Consider the following 22,097-nt stretch of genomic DNA (forward strand, 5'->3'; position numbering starts at 1 on the left):
GCAGCTCAACAGATCATTAAGTACATGGGAAGAAAAGGGAATAAAAGAAAATACATAATAGGGCAACACAAGGTATACAATGTAACTACATAAGCACTGGCATCAGATGAAGTATACAGGGGTGTAGTGTCAATGAGGTCAGTCCATAAGAGGGTCATTTAGGAGTTTGGTAACAGTGGGGAAGAAGCTGTTTTTGAGTCTGTTCGTGCGTATTCTCAGACTTCTGTATCTCCTGCCCGATGGAAGAAGATGGACGAGTGAGTAAGCTGGGTGGGAGGGATCTTTGATTATCCTGCCCGCTTTCCCCAGGCAGCGGGAGGTGTAGATGGAGTCAATGGATGGGAGGCCGGTTCGCGTGATGGACTGCAGGTTTGTGTAATGGACTGTTCTTCTTACTGTTTTCTGACAGTATTCTACTTTACGTTACCCCTTTCATTCATTGTTGTTTATTAAGAGTTCTCCTGTATATGCAGCAAAACCTATGTAAATGGACACTTCCAAAGGTGCAAGCACTTATTGGCAGTCCCAAATACGTTGGTTTGCAAATTATGCAAGTGGCACTCTGAGGCCACAGACACTCGCACATTCCAAACAGTGTAAAACATCCCATGCTACAAACCCTTTTTACGAAACAACTGTTGTGCTTTTTGCCACCACTGGATATCCTAAAGCACTTTAGGGCCAAACTTTACAACCTAAAATGCAGGCCATGGCCCAATAGCACAATATGATTTTAAGATGGGCTGTATCTAAATCTGACAATCATGATCTCTGGAGGCTACTCGATTCCTTTTTTCACGGTTTAAATCTCCTCCTCTCACTCTCACTCTCACTCTCTCTCTCTCTCTCACTCTCACTCTCACTCTCACTCTCACTCTCACTCTCACTCTCACTCTCACTCTCACTCTCACTCTCACTCTCACTCTCACTCTCACTCTCACTCTCACTCTCACTCTCACTCTCACTCTTTCCCCCCCCCCCTCATGAGCTCTCCTTGGATGTCTATAATTTACAGCTTTCGTTGTATTTTAATTCACTTTTTCTCGTAAATCCTTTCTCTATCCCTTTAGATTTATAAGTCCAAAAATTAGATGAGTTTTCATTGCCAAAATAGTTATGACTATTGTATTAGTTTTAGCATGCAAAAGTGGATGAGGAATGTTTTCTTTGTGCTGAGAGCTTGAAACAAATTGGTACGTGAACCTACAATCCGGGATTGTTGGTGATAAGGCCATGATTTAAGTTGGGCTTTGTATTGTGCAGGATCACGTATCTGGTATGTAGGAATTGCATGGCTGACTGCAACCTGGTGTTAAAGTTATTGTGAATTATCAATGGATTGGGCGATTGATTTAATGGCTGGGGAAAGGTTTAAAAACAGCATTGGGTGGTGCGGCAGCACAGTGGTTAGCACAGTTTCTTCACAGCTCCAGGTTCGATTCCTGTCTTGGGTCACTGTCTGAGCGGAGTCTGCACGTTCTCCCTGTGTCTGTGTGGGTTTCCTCCGGTTTCCTCCCACAGTCCAAAGATGTGCGGGTTAGGTGGATTGGCCATGCTAAATTGCCATTAGTGACCAAAAAGTTAGGAGAGTTACGGGGATAGGTTGGAAGTGTGGGCTTAAATTGGGTGCTCTTTCCAAGGGCTGGTGCAGACTCGATGGGCTGAATGGCCTCCTTCTGCACTGTAAATTCTGATTTTTAAAAAAAATGCATAATTCATAAAGAAATAAATTCCAAATGTGTTTGTTGTGAAATGTTGCCATTTAAGTCAAGAGTGCGGCGGCCAAATCAGCACTGTGGCTATTTTGACATGTGGAGCTGAGACAGAAATTATTCTGTTAGTTCAGATTGGTCTGCAGTTCTGTTGTTCTTTTGGCTGGTGCATCATTCTGAATGGCAGCGATGGTTGCCACTCACCATTTCCATGAATTTGGATGAATAAAATATTTTTTGATCAAGGAACCGTAGGATGGGGGGGCTCAATTCAGTGGTGCAGTAGTTAGCACTGCTGCCTCACAGAACCGAGTTCGATCCTGTCCCCAGGTTATTGTCCGTGTGGAGTTTGCACATTCTCCCTGCGTCTGTGTGGGCCCCACCCCTCACAACCCAAAGGTGGCCACGCTAAATTGCCCCTTAATTGGAATAATAAAAAAGGAACCAGTAGGATTTGTCAGTAAAATGAGGTATCCAGGGATTAATCTGCTTGCGGTCTTTTTTGTTCATTATATCAATATTCCTATATTAAACCATATTACGCCTTTTGCTTCTGCTGCTTGATGGCAGGTTCTGTGTGGGCGTTGAATATTTGCCCCTATAGAGACCAATCTGGGAAAGAAAAACAAACTTGGTTGCATTTCCGATCCACCTAATTTAGTTTTGGCAAAATGCCCCAGCTTGATTTCGGGTAGTCTTGGTTTTAGGAAATAGGCTATTGCTATTGTTTTGACTAATTACTTGTCTCTAGATTTAAAAAAAAATGCATTTTAACAAACCATGTATCAAAGCAGGTTGCAGCAAATCAACATCCCCTGGGAAACCTACTTTCCAGCAATCGACTATGCAGTCTGTACAAGCTCCTCAAACATCCCCCACCTTTGCTCAAACCCCCCTGCAGAGCCCCTTAACTCATACTTTATCTTCTCCAACCGCAGGCAGTCGTACCTTGTTTCTAGATGTCTTGTTTTAGAGAAACAAGTCCATAGTGGCAGCATATAGGTTTTCTGATTGAGGTTTCTTCTGTCTGTGTTGTGAATCATGGGCAAATACCACCTCCTATATTTTGAACAGTTTAATCAAATTTCTAATACCTGACATGGAATTTGTGTTGAATCACCTTTTTGGGATGGCAGTAGTCAGTGTTTTCTTTTATGCGGGCTCCCTGACTGTTTGTCTGCTGTCTGATTGCTTAGATGATACCAAGTTCTGGAGGATCAAGGCCTGGTTCCAGCTAAAAGGTAGAATCCATCTCCTCGTGCTTTAAAAACCTCCTAACTTAAACCTTGATTCTATCCCACTCTGTGGTTGCCTGTTCTGACCCAGTGGCTCATTCCACTGAATGCTGTGGACCCGGATTAAAACTTCACTTTCTATATTCTAATCACTACCAGAATCGCCCATCTTCTCTTCAGTGTTTACACCTCTGCTAAAACCCTCCTTGTCACCTTCACCTCCCAATTGAGGGGCTGCTATAGTGCAAAATTATAATTTTTATTATTAGTGTCACAAGTAGGCTTGCATTAACACTGCAATGAAGTTGCTGTGAAAATCCCCGAGTCGCCTCCAGCACCTGTTCGGGTACACAGAAGGAGAATTCAGAATGTCCAATTCACTTCACGAGCACATCTTTTGGGACTTGTGGGAGGAAACTAGAGCACCCAGAGGAAACCCAGGCAGGCGCTGGGAGAAGGTGCAGACTCCGCACAGTGACCCAAGCCGGGAATCGAACCTTGGTCCCTGGCTCTGTTCCGCCCTATTATTTCCTGAAGGTGGTCTTGGAGCATATCTTGGCTACAGTGCATTCACTAAGGTGATTCCTGCATTATACATGTCCAATTGAACTTGTAATATTAATAGTCATAAGAACTTTGGCAGTTCAGCCCCTCGAGCTTGCTCCGCCATTCAATGCAATTATGGCTGATCTCATTTCAACCTGAACTCCACTTTCCTGCCTGTTCTCCATAACCCTTCAACCCATTAATTTACTCAATGGCCTGCATCCATCGCACTCTGGGGTAATGAATTTCACAGATTCATGATCCTTTGAGAGAAGAAGTTTCTCCTCCATCTGTGTTTTTAATCTGCCTAATCTTGTCTTTTTCCAACTAAGGGGCAATTTTAGCGTGGCGTACTTTGCACATCTTTTGGTTCTGGGGGTGAGACCCACGCAGTCACTGGGAGAATGTATTACCGCTCTTCTAAATATAGCAGAGAGAACAAGAGAAAAAAGTTGGCTCATTGCAGAATAACTTTGTTCAAGACATGAGTGGAAAGCCTCAAATTTTATCATTCCTTTAAAAAAAAGTATATAAGCAGCTTCTACTTCCTCCTCTTGAGTTTCCAGTATATAATCCAATAGAAGCATATTTTAACCAGATGGATTCTGAAGACTTTATTATTCTTGCTGTTCCTTTTGCAGTTCACTAAAGGCACTGTACAGTGCACATATTGCTGAGGTCTGGTATAAGAATTTGTTTCAAATGTTTGAAACAACTTGTCAAATCCACCGACCCTTGCTTTATCCTGTATTCTTTTATCTTTGTTTCCCTCCCTCCAACAGCCCACTTTCCTGATCCATTTTGTCACACAAGTGTGCAGTGGGGTTTTAGCTTCCACTAAGCTGCAGTCATGTGATGGAAATAGTGTTTCTGATCCCGAGCTGTGTTGCCACTTCAATATGCTTGTGTTACTTTTAACTTAGCACCTCCTCAATATTTTCCACCACTACTGTCATCTGTGACAGGAGAGTAATGATTGTATTAGCCATTCATCTAAATATTATACCACACCGGTTACACAGGGCAAATGTTTCAATAATGTACTACTTTCACAGGCCACTGTTTCACTTTGCTTGAAATCCCAGTAACAATGTTAATTTCTGGCAATTTGTTGTACTTTCCTTCATAATACGCTGGAGAGTCTCCATTGCAATTTTTAAGCAGTTGTCCATTATATGTGGAATGCACACGTGCTGATATTTCTGGGAGTTTTGGAGTCGATGTTTTTGGTTGATTGGGAAACTTTGCTTGGGTACGATTATTATTGTACAAAGCCCCGAAAGCCAGTGTCTGCATAAGTGCTGTGAGCTTGAGGTATTTCCAGTTAAACTGGGGGATGAGACACGGGTGCCCCATGTCCACCATCTTGTTTACGTTGCGATGGAGCCTTTGGCCATTGCCTTGAGGACTTCAGATAAGTGGAGGAGGATAATGAGGGGAGGGATGGAGCATGGGGTGTCCCTGTACATCGATGTTCTCTTACTGTGGTGTGATGGACCAGATTCCCACCATGGTCAGCACGGTAGCATAGTGGTTAGCACAATTGCTTCACAGCTCCAGGGTCCCAAGTTTGATTCTTGGCTTGGGCCACTGTCTGTGCGGAGTCTGCACGTTCTCCCAGTGTGTGTGTGGGTTTTCTGCGGGTGCTATGATTTCCTCCACCAGTCCAAAGATGTGCAGGGTAGGTGGATTGGCCATGCTAAATTGTCCTTGGTGTCCAAAATTGCTCTTAGTGTTGGGTGGGGTTGCTGGGTTATGGGGTAGGGTGGAGATGTGGGCCTGGGTAGGGTACTCTTTCCAAGAGCTGATGCAGACCTGTACTATAAATTCTACGATAATGGGGCTGCTGAGGTGCTTTGGCTTTTTCAGGTTACAAGTTAAACCTTCCCACTCAGTAAGCTGAACTGTACGAGCTTGATGGGTAAGGTTAGGACCGAGCCCAATGTACTGTTATTGGGCAGTGAGTGCAGAGAAGGTGTTTGGTTGGTGTAGCGATCCAGTAGCCATGTGGGTGCAGATGGAATCGAAGTAATGTAGAGGGTCCCCATCATCATCATCATGTGCGAGGCTTGGTTTAATACAATTTAAAAGTGGTTAGGGCTAACTTGACTAGGTCCAGCATGAGTCTGATCTTTGCAGGGGTGGAGGGCAAGTGCGAGCAGTGGGTCTGGCAATCATGTGCATATGTCCTGGCCGTGTCGCAAGCTTGTGGGTTTCTGGGTCTCCTCCTTTAGCACCATGTTGCTGATTCTGAAAATTGAGCTGGAGCCCTGTCCCTTGATGTCCATATTTGGGGTGTTGGACTCACCGGGGCTGCAGACGGGTGCGGGGGCCGATGTACTGGCCTTCACCTCGCTGATTGATTGCCCGGAGGCAAGTGCTGATGGGATGGAGGTCAGCTTCTCCACCCAGCGCCTCAGTGTGGCTGGGGGGTCTGATGGAGTTCCTATACCTCAAGAAAGTCCAGTACATCGCAAGGGGAGCAATTGAAGGGTTTTAGTGAAGATGGAGGCCGTTTATTTTGTATTTCAAAGAGCTGATCACCGCTAGTTGCTAAAGGGGGCTAAGTGGAAGGGGGAGGAGGAGGATTTGTGTTCTTGGCAGGGTGGGGCTAGGATCAGGGGGAGGTTGTATGGGGATTGGGCGTTTGTTATTCTGATTTGGGTTTGTTGTTTTGTCTTTGTATTATGTATAAAATGGTTGAATTAAAAAAAAATGCATTGGCACACATGACCTCTGACCTAAACTCTCTTAAAATGTAGAATTCCCCTTAAACGTGAGCACCAAGGTGTGTCGGATTACAACTTCCGTTAGGAAAGTTGAGTAATTACAGAATGAGTACAGTAATGCTTTTGAGATATTCTGTTGTTGAAATTTTATCTGATTTTATGAAGTTGGTGGAGGATTAGAGGTATGGAGCCCAGGATAAAGGATTGTCCCCCGATGCTGTGGGTTCTTTTAACTTCTGTACATAGGTGACATTGTACCAACCAACCCTAGTAGTTTTTAAAACAAAAGTTTAAAAGAATATATTTTGTTTCAAGAACATGTTGACAACAAGAACAGTTTGAACCGACTTGAACAACAATGGGATTACCACCATTTTCTTCAAAAAAGTATACTTCTGCATTAAAATGTGACACTACTTTATCATTACCCCAAATAAACCCTCTGATTTAAAAAAAAAAAGCTGGTAGTGTAAATCTGGGATACATCATGTACTTTCATTTTAGGTCATTTATATCCCTGCTATGGTATTGATCATCTGGATGAGCCCACGGGTTCAATACAATTTAATGTATATTACTGAGCTAGTAATCCAAAGGCCAGAACTAATAGTACAGAAAATGAGAGTTCAACCAACACCTCCCCGCTATTTATACTAAAAACACTAGTACTAATCAGTAACAGAGAATTTCAAGCAAGCAATCAGATTGTTATAAAGAAGCAATTTGTTCACCCGTCCTTTTAGCCAAGAAACCCACTGTCCTTGCTTCAGCTGGACTGAGGCACTCTGGTCTTACACAACGATTTAAAAAAAATTTAGAGTGCCGAATTATTTTTTCTAATTAAGGGGCAATTTAGCGTGGCCAATCCAGCTATCCTGCACATCTTTGGGTTGTGGGGGGTGAAACCCACGCAGACATGGAGAGAATGTGCAAACGTCACACGGACAGTGACCCAGGGCCGGGATTCGAATCCGGGTCCTCGGTGCCGTGAGGCAGCAATGCTAGCCACTGTGCTGCCTGTTTTACACAATGATAGACTTGTGACTGCCCTCTGAAGACCCACCACCCTCCAAGCAGCTATGGGCACACAATCGATGCAAGCCTTACCAGTGACACCCATGTTCCAAGAATAAATTTTAAAAGAGAAATATATTCCCCAGCAATAACATGAAACGGAGCAAAATGTCTACCTGGAGTGTGGTCAAAATATTGTTTGCATATATTACATGTTGGATATTATGAACAGTGCCATGGGAGATGAACTAGCATGGCGTGCAAGATCAAATGTCCAAAATGTTGATCCTGTTGGGATGGAGATCAACCCCTCCACTCCCTGGCGTGGCGGGGGGACCTGCTGGAATTCGTGACTCTTGAGAAGGTCAAATTTGAACTGAGGGGCAGGATGGAGGGGTTCTACAATTCATGGGCGTTATTGTAAAAGGTGTTAGTGAGGCCGCACCTGGAGTATTGTGTTCAGTTTTGGTCTCCTTACTTGAGAAAGGACGTACTGGCACTGGAGGGTGTGCAGAGGAGATTCACTAGGTTAATCCCAGAGCTGAAGGGGTTGGATTACGAGGAGAGGTTGAGTAGACTGGGACTGTATTTGTTGGAATTTAGAAGGATGAGGGGGGGGATCTTATAGAAACATATAAAATTATGAAGGGGATAGGATAGATGCGGGCAGGTTGTTTCCACTGGCGGGTGATAGCAGATCTAGGGGGCATAGCCTCAAAATAAGGGGAAGTAGATTTAGGACTGAGTTTAGGAGGAACTTCTTGACCCAAAGGGTTGTGAATCTATGGAATTCCTTGCCCAGTAAAGCAATTGAGGCTCCTTCATTAAATGTTTTTAAGGTAAAGATAGATAGTTTTTTGAAGAATAAAGGGATTAAGGGTTATGGTGATCGGGCCGGAAAGTGGAGCTGAGTCCAAAAAAGATCAGCCATGATCTAATTGAATGGTGGAGCAGGCTCGAGGGGCCAGATGGCCGACTCCTGCTCCTAGTTCTTATTCATTATGCACTTTCGAGAATTGGACTACATTGAACATTGCGGGGGGGGGGGAGAATGGGGGCTGACTGACTGTGTTAATGGTGACTATGGGTGATTCTTGATTCCTTTTTGTTATTTATTTATGTTAACATGCAGGCTAATGTTTGGGGGTTTGGTGGGAGGATGGGATTGTTGTTGTATGGGGATTGACAATGCATTCGTTACTGATTATTGCTTATTGTTGGCGGGTGTAAATTTGGGAGAAAATGTGTAAAAGGAGGAGAATAGAAACATTTATGGAGAAAAAAAAAGAAGAACCTGGGACCTCAGCGCCGTGAGGCAGCAGTATTAACCACTGCGCCACCATGCTGCTCACATTTGCCTTCCTAACTGCCAACTGAACCTATAAGGACATAAGTCATCAGAACAGACTCGGCCCATCGAATCTGCTCCGACATTCAATCATGGCTGATATTTTTCTCATCCCCATTCTCCTGCCTTCTCCCCATAACCCCTGATCCCCTTATTAATCAAGAACCTATCTACCTCTGTCTTAAAGACACTCCGTGATATGGCCTCCACAGCCTTCTGTGGCAAAGAGTTCCACATATTCACCACCCTCTGGCTGAAGAAATTCCTCTCGTCTCTGTTTTAAAGGATCGGCCCTTTTAGTCTGAGATTGTGTCCTCTGGTTCTAGCTTTTTTTTTAACCTGCATTTTAACCTTGAGAAAATCCTGAACTAGGACTTGTGTTTCAGATTTCTGAAGGCTTTTCCCATTTAGAAAATAGTCTATGCCTCCATTCTTCCTACCAAAGTGCATAACCTCACGCTTGTCCACATTGTATTCCATATGCCATTTGTTTTCCCTAAATCCTAGCCTGTCCCTATCTCCTAGCCTGTCCAAGTCCTTGTGCAGACCCCCCTTGCTTCCTCAATACTACCTGTCCCTCTACATATCTTTGTATCATTTGCAAACTTAGCAACAGTACGCAATTCCTTCTTCCAGATGTACACTTCAAATTAAATTGAGACTGCCAACTCTACTGCTAGATGCCGCTAGATGCACATCTTGCAATGAAAGAAAGGTGGTCGAGTTTACTTTCAGTACACCGCAGTACAAATAAGAGTTATGTCATATTGTCTCACTGTTGGTATTCTGATATCCCAATGGAAGATGAAGTTATTTATTCAGCTAAAACTTTAAATCCTTTACTCTTTTTCTCTTCTAATGTTAAATAGGTCTGTGTTACTGAATATCATCTATTCTCTCAGGTGTTGCACATAGAAGCCAGAGCAGTGAAGGAGTGAGTTCACTCAGCAGTTCGCCATCAAATAGCCTTGAAAACCAGTCCCAAAGTCTGTCCAGATCTCAGAGTATGGATATCGATAGTGTGTCCTGTGAGAAAAGGTAATTAATCCACAGCTGTGAATCAATAACCTTTTATATTTGTATATGGTCCTCCCGTGTAGTGAACAAAGAAGCATTTTTTTGAACAGGAGGATTAAACAAATTAAAGCCTGCATTAGAAACCAAAGTTTTTGAATATTTATTTTGAGAATAAACTTGTAATTCCAGTCAAATAACATGCCAATTATTGATGTTTGAAGGTGTTTATTGAAGGTGTTTGAAGGTAGAATAGAGCACCTCGGGATGACTAATGAGCCTGAATGTTCTATTTTTGATAGTTACATCAATCTATGATTTGATTTGCGCTAATGCAAGAATTTGAGTAATATGCAGCGATACTGGAACAATGGTTGTTGCAGTCATTGAAGCATATTAACATTACCGACAATGGATCTACTAAATTACTGAAACAAAGAAGGAAAAACTGATCTGTAGTCAGTGCCGCCTATGGTCTTGCAGACAAATTTGTAGCAGATTAATGGTTAATTAATGTATAAATTAACTAAATGTTCCGCTTCTAAACAGCATGTCCCAAGTGGATGTAGACTCAGGAATTGAAAATATGGAAGTCGATGAGGGCGATCGTCGGGAAAAAAGAAGTCTGACGGATAAGGTACAACGATGATGCATGTGTAGATTTTGCTGAGTAATTTTGCACAGGAAGTCTCCATTAATGATCAAGTGTTCATGTGTTTCAGGCAGTGATACCCAATTCTAATTTCCTTTCTTGAGTCTCCGATTTGAATACCTAGTCTGAGAAAAAAGTGACTTTTTAAAAAAACTGTTGCAGATGGACAATGAATAGTTGCTGTGTATTTTAGCTAAGGCGCCCTAGTTTAAATCCAAGGTCACACTTTCATGTTCCAGCTGTTTGTGACGAGTTTACTGAGATCTTAGCAGCCCTTGCTGAGTGAAGCACCATATGAAATGTGGTTGATGTCATTTCAAAGTGGGAGAGTGAATGAGCTCTTGCTTTTATGCCTGTGGTTTGCAGTGTTTGGTGCTTTGATGCAGGGCACACCTTGAATAATGAAATGTTGATGGAAGAATCTCATTATTGATTTATTAGATTGATATGATTAAACTCTGAAATATAAGATGCGTTAATAGCTCACTGGATAGATTTGATTGAATTCAGTGTTTAACGCATCATTGAGTTCTATAAATGATGAAAGTTCCTGCACCTGATTTCTAGCTAAGTTAAATATTTCTGGCTGGGTGGCAGAAGGGAACTACAATCAGCATCATTGTTCTGAGTAAGGAGGACAAATGTTGCTGTAGTTCTTGCTCCTCTTCTACCTAATGACCTCACCTACTCCACCTTTTTTTCAATGTGCAACTCTACTGTTGTGGGTGTCTGCACCAGTGAACCCAGTGACAACTGCTTTTGTTTTTAGGAACCCTCGTTGGGGTCAGATGTGTCGGAAGAACAAGCACTTTCGGTTATATGTAAAATCTTCCGGGTCTCCTGGAAGGAACGTGATCGGGATGTGATTTTCTTACCTGGCCTGGCTGCAGAGTTTAAACAGAATGTGAAAGAAGGTGAGGACCAACCACAATAATGGATAGTGTGGCATAGCCAATGACCATAGCCAATATGGTACCATTATTCAAGAAGGGGCGAAGGGATTAACCAGGAAACTACAGGCCAGTCAGTCTAATCTCAGTGCCAGGGAAACAATTGGAAGCAATTCTGAGACCAACTTAATCTGCATTTGGAGAGTCAGGGATGAACAGTCAACGTGGTTTTGTTGAGAGAAGGTCATGTCTGACCAATTTGATTGCATTTGTTGAAGAGGTGACCAGCTGTGTAGATGAGGCAATGCATTTGACGTAGTCTACTTTGGCTTCAGCATGGCTTTTAATAAGGTCCCACATGGGAGACCGATAGCGAAGCCCATGGAATCCAAGGAAATTTGGCAAATTGGATCCAGAATTGGCTGAGTGGCAGGAAGCAGAGGGTGATGGTTGAGAGGTGTTTTTCTGACTGGAAGCCTGTGTCCACAAGGGTTCTACAGGGATGAGTATGGGGGCCCTTGCTGTTTGTGGTTTATATAAATGATCTAATCTTGAATGTAGGAGGGTTGTTCAGTAAGTTTGCGGATGATATGAAAATTAGTGGGGTGGTAAATAGTGAGGAGGATAGCCTTTGACTACAGGATGATATAGACGACTGGTCAGATTGGCTGATCAGTGGCAAATGAAATTGAATCTGGATAAGTGTGAGGTGATGCATTTGGATAGGGCAAACCAGGCAAGGGAATAGATGATGAATGGCAGGACCCTGGGAAGCACCAAGGATCAGAGGGACCTTGGTGTGCATGTACACCGGTCCCTTCAGGTAGCAAGGCAGGTGGATAAAGTGGTTAACAAGGTATATGGTAAACTTGCCTTTATTAGCTGAGGCATAGAGTTTAAGAGCAGGGAGATTATGTTGGAACTGTTATTAAAAAAATAAAATAAAAAAAAAGTTGGTTAGGCCACAGCTGGAGTATTGTGTGAAGGTCTGGAATCCACATTATAAGAGGGATGTTATACCATAGGATAGGATGCAGAGGAGATTTGATAGGGTGTTGCCTGGGCTGAAGTGTTTTAGTATGATGAGAGATTGGATAGACTGCGGTTACTTTGGAGCAGAGGAGAATAGTTAGGTGGTTGTTTGTGACTGGAGCAGACACTGGGCTGAAGGGCCTTTACTGTGCTGTAGATCTCTATGATCTTTCAGCAAATCTTTTCAGCGAGGGATCCATGTGCTGACACTGGATTGGTCTGCATCGACACAGAGTTCAAGGCACTTGTTGATTTGTAAATGGATCTGTAGGAATGTCTTCAAAGTATCGAGCTGGCTTTTAGGTGGGGGACCTCCCCTCTTAATTATGGCTCAGCTAACACAGACTCGCAGAGACAACAACTCTGGTTAAGATGGCTTTACTTTCCAAGCTTGGGCAACGTACGAGGGAGAGTGATTTGGATAAATGCCAAAACCAACTCTGCTTTACATTGCTTTAGGTTCAACAGTTATACAGTTTCCAAACATCAGTAGCCCTGCCTCAGCTGGACTTGGTCCAACCCTTGAAGCTATAGATTATACCATGACCAATGAATTTTACTTTAGGCAGCATGGTAAGTGCGTGATCAGCTCATGGCGTAGTCATGTCCTGCCCACTGGCCACCTATTGTTTTTCAAGATCCCTCATCTGCCTTTTGCTCTCCCTTGCTCCCTTTCCTCTTATCAAAGTGTGGTCCCTAGCTGTACCATTGCCTGCCTGTGTATGGGATGCCTGGCATTGCTGATGAGAGCTGCTTCCTCTGGATGTGTTTCTGCTGACCACATTATTTCTTCTGTATGATTCTGTCTTTCACAGGAATGTGGTCAAGTTAGCTCGCTTAAATCCCACTGTACATTGTGGCCACTAGTATTAGCAAAACTTTAAATGCTTGTTACTGTTATGTCCCAAAAATACATGTTTAATGGTTAGTAATGATTATTGGATATATTTTCCATGGTTAGTTTCAGTCCTCAAATGTAGAGCTTATTCTAGTGTTATCCTAGCTATCTAGTTCTAAGGGGTCTCAACTTGGGAACCCCCCCCCCCCCCCCCCCTTCAGGATCTCCAGCTGGCTAATAAAATTAATTTCAGTGTACATTTGTAAAGGGGAAACAATCTTTTGCTTTTTAAATGGCAATTTAGCACGGCCAATCCACCTAACCTGCACATCTTTGGACTGTGGGAGGAAACCGGAGCACCAGGAGGAAACCCATGCAGACACGGGGAGAATGTGCATACTCTGCACAGACAGTGACCCAAGCCAGGAATCAAACCTGGGACCCTGGAGCTGTGAAGCAACTGTGCTAACGGGAAACGGTCTTCTCAGTTTGTCCAGTAGGATTAAGCAATAGTAATCCTATTTGGTGTGGCACAAAGTGCTGGCACAGTGGTTAGCACTGATGCCTCCCCGCACCAGGGGCTCTGGTTCAATTCCAGCCTTGGGTGAGTGTCTGTGTGGAATTTACACTTTCTCCCCGTGCCTGCGAGGTTTCCTCCAGGTGCTCCGGTTTCCTCCTACAGTTCAAAGATGTGCAGGTTAGGTGGATTGGCCGTGCTAAATTACCCCTTAGTCCAAAAGGTTAGATGGGGTTACGGGTTTCGAGTAGGAGTGTGGGCCTAGGTAGGGTACACTTTTTTTTTTTTTTGGAAGGTAGGTGCTGACTTGATGGGCCAAATGGCCTCCTGTACGGTAGGGATTCTATGAAGCAGATATATTAGCTGTGAAAGTGCGTGCTATACTCTGTAGGAATCAAAATTGAAGTTTCTTTTTGCTTGACTAGTTTTCTCGGACTGGAAAGATTTGATTGGCCAGATTCTAATGGAGGTTCTGATGCTGTCCACTCAAATGCCAGAAGACAACCCATTTGCCAGTTTGACCGCCACCTCTCAACCTATCGCAGCAGCTGCAAGGTCACCTGACAGGAATTTGCCCCTAAACCCGTCAAGTCATGGAACAAGTCCTATGTTTTGCAGCCCGGGTTCTTTTGGTGCCAGTTCTTTATCGAGGTAAATGTAATAAGAATCCAGATATTTTCTGACCTGTTCATTAAGGGATTATAACGGAGTGTTTTTTTTATAAAATTAGAATGAAAATGTTGGTGACTAAACGTGGGAGTGGGCGTAGCGAAATAATTAATCACCCGTTTCAATGTTGTACAGTACTTGCTCTGTAAGAGTCATGAAATAAGACATTTTCATAACTTGACTAGAGTATTTGGGTTTATGCTTTTGGAAAAATAAGTCTTAAATCTTTTTTGGTTTATCCTTGATTAAATGGAGAGATTCTGCCTATGATTCTTTGCTCGTGTTTAACATTTTATCCTCACATTTTTTTGATCCAGCCGTGTAATTCTACTGTTTTTCCTGTAGCTGCAGATGTAGGTGTGGTTAATAATTATCCTTTGGAAAAACATCTATTGCCTCACTGCTGGATCTATTCTCCTATTGTCATTTCTTGTGTATCGGCGCATTTCATTCACCAGAATGTTCAGTTCTGATCTTTTTCTTTTGGAGTGTGTAGGAATGTAGTCGTGTTCATGTCCCTGATTTGCATGAGGAATAAAGATGCAACATTTGTATTAGTCGACTCCAGTAATTGGCTAGAATTACTTTTGTGCATCATTTGGTTTTGATTCTAGACATTTTTTCCCCCAAAGAGTTTGGCTCAGAATTCAGCATTGCTAATTGTCTGACAAGTACAGGTTTATGATGGGGATATGTATAGTGTGTATTTTCGATAATGTTGGATATTGATGAGTAAACCACTGGATAACAAGTGAACGAGGTGTACTGGCCATATCCATAGTGCTTTAATTTTTCAGAACTTTTTTTTGAAAAGTCGCTTCAGTTCTGTTTGGGACTGAAAGGGAGGAACAAATCTGGGTTTTTAAATGTTTTATCTATAGCAGTTTCATCCACTGGTTGGCTAGTTCTTGTGACAACTTCTGAATTTGTCGTTTTGTGCTATGTGGTTCGTACTGAGGGAAGGAGCTTATGGCACAGAACTAAGATCTGTGGTAGAAGAGAGGTTTGGAATGAGACAGAGTGAAATCCAGTGCCAGCACAGACTACAAATCACTGGTTGCGATTTGTACAACCCATAAGTTTAAGTATAAATCACTGTGTGGTATGGATACTGTACCATTCTTTAATTCTCATTGAACTGCACTAAGTTATTTTCTCCGTTTTTCCAATTGGAGGCAAATGTAAAGTAGGATTTTTTTCAATTAGTGTTCCATTGGTGTTAATTATAAAAACTTTACTTTGAGCTTATTTCCCAGTAACTTTAAACACCGTTGAATAAATTCTCATACTAATCAATTCTTAGACTTTCAAGTTCTGGAGAGGACCTATTTTTGCCTTGGAAGAAATTGTTTAAGGCAGCGATGAGAGGCTTTCAACATTATTTTTTTCCTGATGTGGGCAAGAAAACCCATAGCTTTGAATGGGCTGATTCATTTCTGTGTAAAAAAAAATTGCTTCTTCTCTTAATGTCACTACTATATTTTAATAAAGTAAAAAAATCTTGCTGCCAACCATTAAGTTACTTGCTGTAATAATTGAAGTAGTGAGGGGTAAAATCTATCTATGATGGTAAAATCTATCTTTTGTGTTCCAATAATGAAGTAGAACTGAATTGTTGTGCTATTTAATGTGACTAAGCACTTCATGACTATTCAGAAATGTGATTGTGTTGTGATTTCCTGGGTAGTGTAAGAATATTTAATTTGTATAGACATCATTTGCAGAACTAATTTGGATTACATGCTTCCACTAGTGTATATGAATACTAATATGTGGAAGCATAAATGTAGATTTTTTTTCCTAATGTTACAACCCTGTTAATCTTTTGCATGCTCTTTTCATTTTTCTTTCTTGCTTTCTAATGTATCTCTATCTCGATATTCTAGTCTGTATGGAAGCAGTCCAAGTTCTCGATCCTTCTCGGCCAGAAACCCTTCCAAGACTGCTGGCATTGAGAACCAGCAGCCTAAGTTGGCAAGCCCTATTTCATTGACGCCCAGTTCTCCATGCCAAAGCACTATGGCAACTAGTTCATCCTCAACACAGGCCAGTTCATCCTCAACACAGGCCAGTTCTTCAGGACAACCATCATTGACCACAAGCTGCCCACCCTTATTCTCCACTTCTCCCAGGCTAAGAAATGTTGGTACAAATCCATTGCCTATTACACCTGTCTCTTCTAGCCCACAAACCATGACCAGCAGCCCTTCATCAATCCCGATGAGTTCTCCAAGACAACGACCTTCTGTAATGGGCCCACCATTATTTCCAGTCATTTCTTCTGCAGCAGCCTCCCGTTCCTCTCCACTGAACCAGCTACCACCTAGGTATTGTACAATCTATCAAGTTGTGAAAAAATCCGCTTCTAACATTTATTCACATTTAAAAAAAAAAAAAAAAATTTGTGTGCATAAAACATAGATTTGACTTACCATAAGTTACAAGTATACCAATTCCTAGTTGAACTTTATTTAAAAAAATAGATCTTTAGCTTTGAGAGCCCAAGTTTTGACAACTTGCTAGTTGAATTCCTTGATGCATGAGGTTTACCACCTTTTACGTAGACTACTGGACCTAGAGTATCATGTGGGAAGTGACCGCAGATCAGGGAAATTCCTGTGTGTATTCCACGGAACCAGCTTCTGCTAGTGGCAAGATTGTATAATTTTGTAGCCACTTAAAATGTTTTGATTTTGGCACTCTCCTATATGAAGATGTGCAACTATACACGAGATGATTGGGGCATCTTTTAAAAATAGGTTGGAGAATCCAAAGCAACCATGTTCCATTATGAAAGAAGTGTAACTGAGGAAAAACTAATGGGGAAGCAAGCAAAATAATGTGGGAGAAAGAAGAGAAGTTCTTGAGCATAAATCTGCAGATAAAATGTGGAGAGATAATAGAATACGGTTAAGAAACTAGTCAAGAGAGCTTTATTAGGAAACCAAAATTCAAAATTATGGGGAATACTAAGTGCAGTATAAAAGACTTTTGGGTCAGGGCAATGGTAGGATTCCAAGCGTGCCTCTGATAAATGGCTAAGTAATGCTAGACATCTGGAACACTTTTTGATATCAATGTTCACTGAGAAAATTGTAGGGTACCTTCCCAGTCCAAGGTGGAATTTCCAGGGAGGATGAAGAAAGTATTAAATGTTAGAAATTATGAGCTAATTATGTCTAAGGCTGAGAACATTCGAACAGGAGTCATCACCTGACCTGGATCAATTTGCTACAGTCCTAGGAAAGTGGCAAATTAAACTGGTCATTTCCTGGCAAGCATTTGTTTTAAAGCAATTCATTCAAAATGGGTGCGATGCATGAAGATTGGAAAGATCAAAATGTAATCCCATTTCATAAAAAGGGTTATAAAATTAGTTTAGCCATGGAATAGGTAAAGTATAAAAGCAACGCATGAAAGTAGAAAACAATGAAACACTGAGGAAAAACTGGGGTGAATAAGAAGCAGTTGTTGCTTTGAGTAGAAATCACCTGGAAATCTATCTGTAACTTTATACTACAATGTGGACAACCTGGCTTTAGAAAGGCTGAAAAGGGCAGCTAAGCTGATATTCAGGAGTAGGCACTTGAATTGAGAGAAGAAGCTGGAAATGTTTATACTGGAGAAATTAAGCTTTGGAGACCTTGTCAAAACTTTCAAAATTTTAAGCATTATAGTTAAAAGGAGCTGAATATTTATTTTTTTTGGTGGAAGAATTGATTTAAGAAATAGTGAATAGGGGATCAGGGGTTATGGGGAAAAGGCAGGAGAATGGGGATAAAAAAAATATCAGCCATGATTGAATGGCAGAGGAGACATGATGGGCCAAGTGGCCTAATTCTGCTCCTATGTCATATGGTCTTATGGTATGGTCTTGAATCTGAACCAGTTAGAGGGGTTGCAGTAGTCTTTTCTAGTTTAGTCTGCTTGTTTGTTTGATCAGGGTGTCACGCTGTTGATTTTTGCTCTCTTCTGAGTTGTAGCTGATCATAGACCCATGTACCAAAGAATATAAGCAGTATGTACCTAAAATTGACATTGTTGCAGAACGTCAAATATACATCTGGCAGATTGGGCTAGGAATAAAGTGCTGAAACAGTTGTCTAAATCTTTCAGACAGTTTAGTACTGCAGGCGGTTGTATGCTCTTAATCTGCTCTTAAGACATTTTAATAGCTCTGTTAATCGCAGTCATTTTTAAAGTTGCTCTTTCTGGAAAAATTCAGCTCATCATTACTTTTCCCACATTTAAAGGTACTCCGAATATCCTTGTGAAGCTTCAGAATTTGAAGCAGTTCATATTGAAAACTGTTTAAGGCACAAGGAAGAGCATTTTCCTTGCAAGCAAAAAAAATACTGTAGGTTCTGTAAATCTGAAATAAAAAAACAAAATGCTGGAAGTACTCCGCTTGTGACGAAGGATCATCGACCTGAAATGCTAACTCTATTTCTCTCCATGGCTGCTGTCTGACCTGCTGAACATTTGCAGCATTTTCTCTTGCTCCATTTCAGAACACTATCCACTCTGTTTTCCACTTTTTGACTTTTGGTTCAATATTGTCATGTTACAATCTCCATATTACGATCGCGCTTAAGGGTGATTACAAAACATCAGATGGAGTGCACATTCTAAAGTACCTAAAGAGAACTTGAAATAAGCTTTTCCTGCTTTTTAATTGGAATGTTTTTCGTCCTTTTTAAGTTGCGCTGGAATTGATATTAGCAGCAAAGAATTAAAGTAGTTTAACCTGTGGTATGTTGGTATTGGCATCAATGTTAGAGCAGAAAAATATTCTCATTCCCTTCTGAATGGAGGAAATTTTAGTGAAACGTCTGGAATTTCAATTTAAAGTGAATTTGTTCTGCAAGATTTGGCTTGTAAAATTATTTGAGATTTGTGTACATTTTTCTCGCTTCAAGAGGATACCATTGCAGAGGAAGGAAATACTTGGGGTGTCCAGCACCTACGGCAATCTCTCCTGGCTAAGCTTCAATATGGATAATGCAGGGTGAAACTCCCATTTATTCTGTTCCAATAATCTGCCCTAACTCTCGTCTGAGACAAAATCCCTTGGCGCATCAGTGTTTTATTTCTGAATTCCTTGCATCAACGGCCATTATACCCTTTCTGAATGAGACACCCAGTTTGTGATGTGGACTCACTCCATTAATACTGGGTTGGAAAAGTAGATATTTTTGTAGTAGCTTTCTGTGAACAAAATTTCATATCTTTTAATTGGTCCTGTTTAACATTTTATTTGCTGACAATTTACGGTTACCGTTGTCTCCATTACCATTTTCGAGGTTATTAGTGATGGCCAATTTTGATAAAACGATGCTGCGCCTTAAAAATGGCCCCAGTAGAATTTGATTTTCTTTTTGTGTTTCGGACAAAGTCTTTATTTGGCAGCTTGAATGTTTGTCATCCTCTGTATTTTCCCAATGGTATTGGTAATGCACCTTTTAAAATGGAGTGTGTGCTGAATTTCTCCATGGTGATATTTTGCTAGACGACTAAAAAACAGTTGCAATTATAACCAAGCTATTTGCAGAAGTACAGAATTCTGCCAATTCCAATTTGTATTTTTCTTCCTTGGAATTAAATTTCACTGAATCAAATTTGTCATGTTGGATTTGGCTGTCGGTCTTAGAGCATCATTACAGAGCATATATCCAGACCTTTGCAGCATTCAGTTTCAGCATGTAGAGTTAATTCTAAATTATCTCAGTTTGTTCTTAAACTATTATACAACTAGATTGTTTATTACACTCTACATTACATTTTAAGCACAATACATAAGAGAACCAATTCATTAACGCTCATGTTTTGATTCAATGTCTTTCTCTTCCCTTCCCTGGATTGGTTTTTATGCTAAATCTCTCCATCTTCCCACTGGTAGTATCTACAACAACCCTTTTTCCCTTCTCCTCTTCGCTCTTTCTGATTTACCGGAGGACAGCAGTGATGATGATGATGACGATGATGAGGAGGAAGATGATGTTGATTTGTCTAGTGTGCAGTTTGGTTCCAGGTATTGGTTGTAAAAGACTGGCAACTTTTGTTATAACAGGCATGGGTTAAACATCTGGAATGTGCAACTAACTAGTGTGAATTCCACCCCCCCCTGCACTTAGCTACAGATTCTAATCACACCTCCTTTTTTTCACATTGCTCACCTCTGCAATGTTTTGTGTGGATTTGGAGCTTTTGATTTGAGCTGTAAATGCTGTGTTGGGGAGTGAGCCGGCCCTGTCTGTATAGTGTAGCTGAAAATATATCAAAATATTTGTCTGTAAACGGTGATCTCTCTCTCTCTCTCTCTCTCTCTCTCTCTCTCTCTCTCTCTCTCTCTCTCTCTCTCTCTCAAATAACACTGTCCTTTGGAGTGCTCAATGGTGTGGATTGATTGCAACTCTGTGACGCTTCATTCATTGGTGCTGTAATGTACTGGTATTTACCCTTAAACAAATATGATGCTTGCCGAATGTAATGCTTACCACATAGAAGCAAATTGAAGTATTGCAGTAATAGAAACACTAAAGCTGCAACCACAAATATGAATGCCTCCTCCATTGATTTCACCAACTAAGTTGAATTGTATTTTCGGAATGGATCAACCAAACCTGGGTTAAGCTACAAATACAATTATTTACCAGGATTGCAAGTTTTCTGAAAACTTGAAGCCCAGCAGTATTGAATTTGAATGTACTTTGTTTGCAGTAATTGTATTGAAATGTGACGTGGCTTAAAAAGTTGGTAAAACCAATTGCTAATGAAATGTGTTTAGACTACATGTTCGATACATGAATCATTAAATTCCCTCGGTTTTAAAAAAATTGAGAAGTATTCTTGTGCACAAGGCAAGCTGAATATGTTCTGATTTGTTGTGCTCTTGCCATCTTGCCATCTTGTTGGGCTTTGGGAAGATATGGTAGGGTTTGTATACCCTAAAGAGTTGTTCCTTCTACGTAATGAGACATGATTTTAACACCCATGATATCATTTAAGATAATTTCCCAATTTTAGTTGAGCTGAATAGAAATTAATATGGAAAGGGGAAATCCATATCCTAGTTTTGAAAGGCTAGTCTTTTTTTTGTGCAGTAGATCTTTACAGGACAATCTAAATGATTGGGAGTTTGGAGGAGATGGCTTGCTTTTCCTCTTGTTTTTGGCAAGTCTAGTAGTCTAGTATGTACACAAATGATGGGAAAGAGCATTAGGGAAATAGTTGTCATAGTCATAGGACTTATAGTGCAGAAGGAGGCCATTCAGCCCATCGAGTCTACACCGGCACTTGAAAGAGCACCCTACTTAAGCCCACAAGGGCGGACGCACAGTGACCCAAGCCGGGAATCGAACCTGGATCCCTGGTGCTGTGAAGCAAAAGTTTTAGCCATTGTGCCGCCGTGCTGTCCTTGCATGGTTTTCTATGGTAGGAGTATTGTTGGTTGTTGCTGCTGCAGTCATGCTTTTGGTGCTGGGAGCTGTAAATGAGACCGATTCCTTCACTGTCACTGGGTCAAATCCTGGAACTCCCTCCCTGACAGCACAGTAGGTGTCAATACATGTACTGTATCGGTTCAAGAAGGCAGCTCACCACCACCTTCTCGAGGGCACTTGGGGATGGCCAACAAATGCTGGCCCAACCAGCGATACCCAGGTCCTGTGAAATAATTTTTAAAAATCCATTACTGTCCACTAACGCCAATGAAATTAACAGTCTTTTTGAGCCAAGATGAATGTTATTCACTACCTGCTGATGTGTATTTGAATACTGCCCTTTCACCTCTGGACTATGATTAAATGGAAATCCCGCTCCTTTCTCAGCTGTGAAGGTCTGCACAGAGCAAGTTTGAGCCATTCATAACCATGCAAAATTACTCCGAATTTTGTACTAAT

General features: G+C 41.5%; 1 protein-coding gene across 5 annotated transcripts in view; it reads left to right on the top strand.

Moving 5' to 3' along the window:
- The window catches only part of ube4b (ubiquitination factor E4B, UFD2 homolog (S. cerevisiae)), an 87,341-nt gene that overhangs the window by 15,854 nt on the left and 49,390 nt on the right, over positions 1–22,097 (top strand). The window contains exons 3-9 of one of the 5 annotated variants that reach the window (XM_038773797.1): positions 9,487–9,622; positions 10,148–10,235; positions 11,020–11,164; positions 12,632–12,745; positions 13,953–14,178; positions 16,083–16,523; positions 20,096–20,227. In XM_038773797.1, the coding sequence (XP_038629725.1) occupies positions 9,487–9,622; positions 10,148–10,235; positions 11,020–11,164; positions 12,632–12,745; positions 13,953–14,178; positions 16,083–16,523; positions 20,096–20,227 (1,282 nt within the window). The remainder of the gene's footprint in view (positions 1–9,486; positions 9,623–10,147; positions 10,236–11,019; positions 11,165–12,631; positions 12,746–13,952; positions 14,179–16,082; positions 16,524–20,095; positions 20,228–22,097) is intronic. The other 4 variants (XM_038773799.1, XM_038773798.1, XM_038773800.1 and 1 more) reach the window with 4 other exon arrangements.

The sequence above is a fragment of the Scyliorhinus canicula genome, chromosome 16 (assembly GCF_902713615.1).
Source record: "Scyliorhinus canicula chromosome 16, sScyCan1.1, whole genome shotgun sequence".
Classification (NCBI taxonomy): domain Eukaryota; kingdom Metazoa; phylum Chordata; class Chondrichthyes; order Carcharhiniformes; family Scyliorhinidae; genus Scyliorhinus; species Scyliorhinus canicula.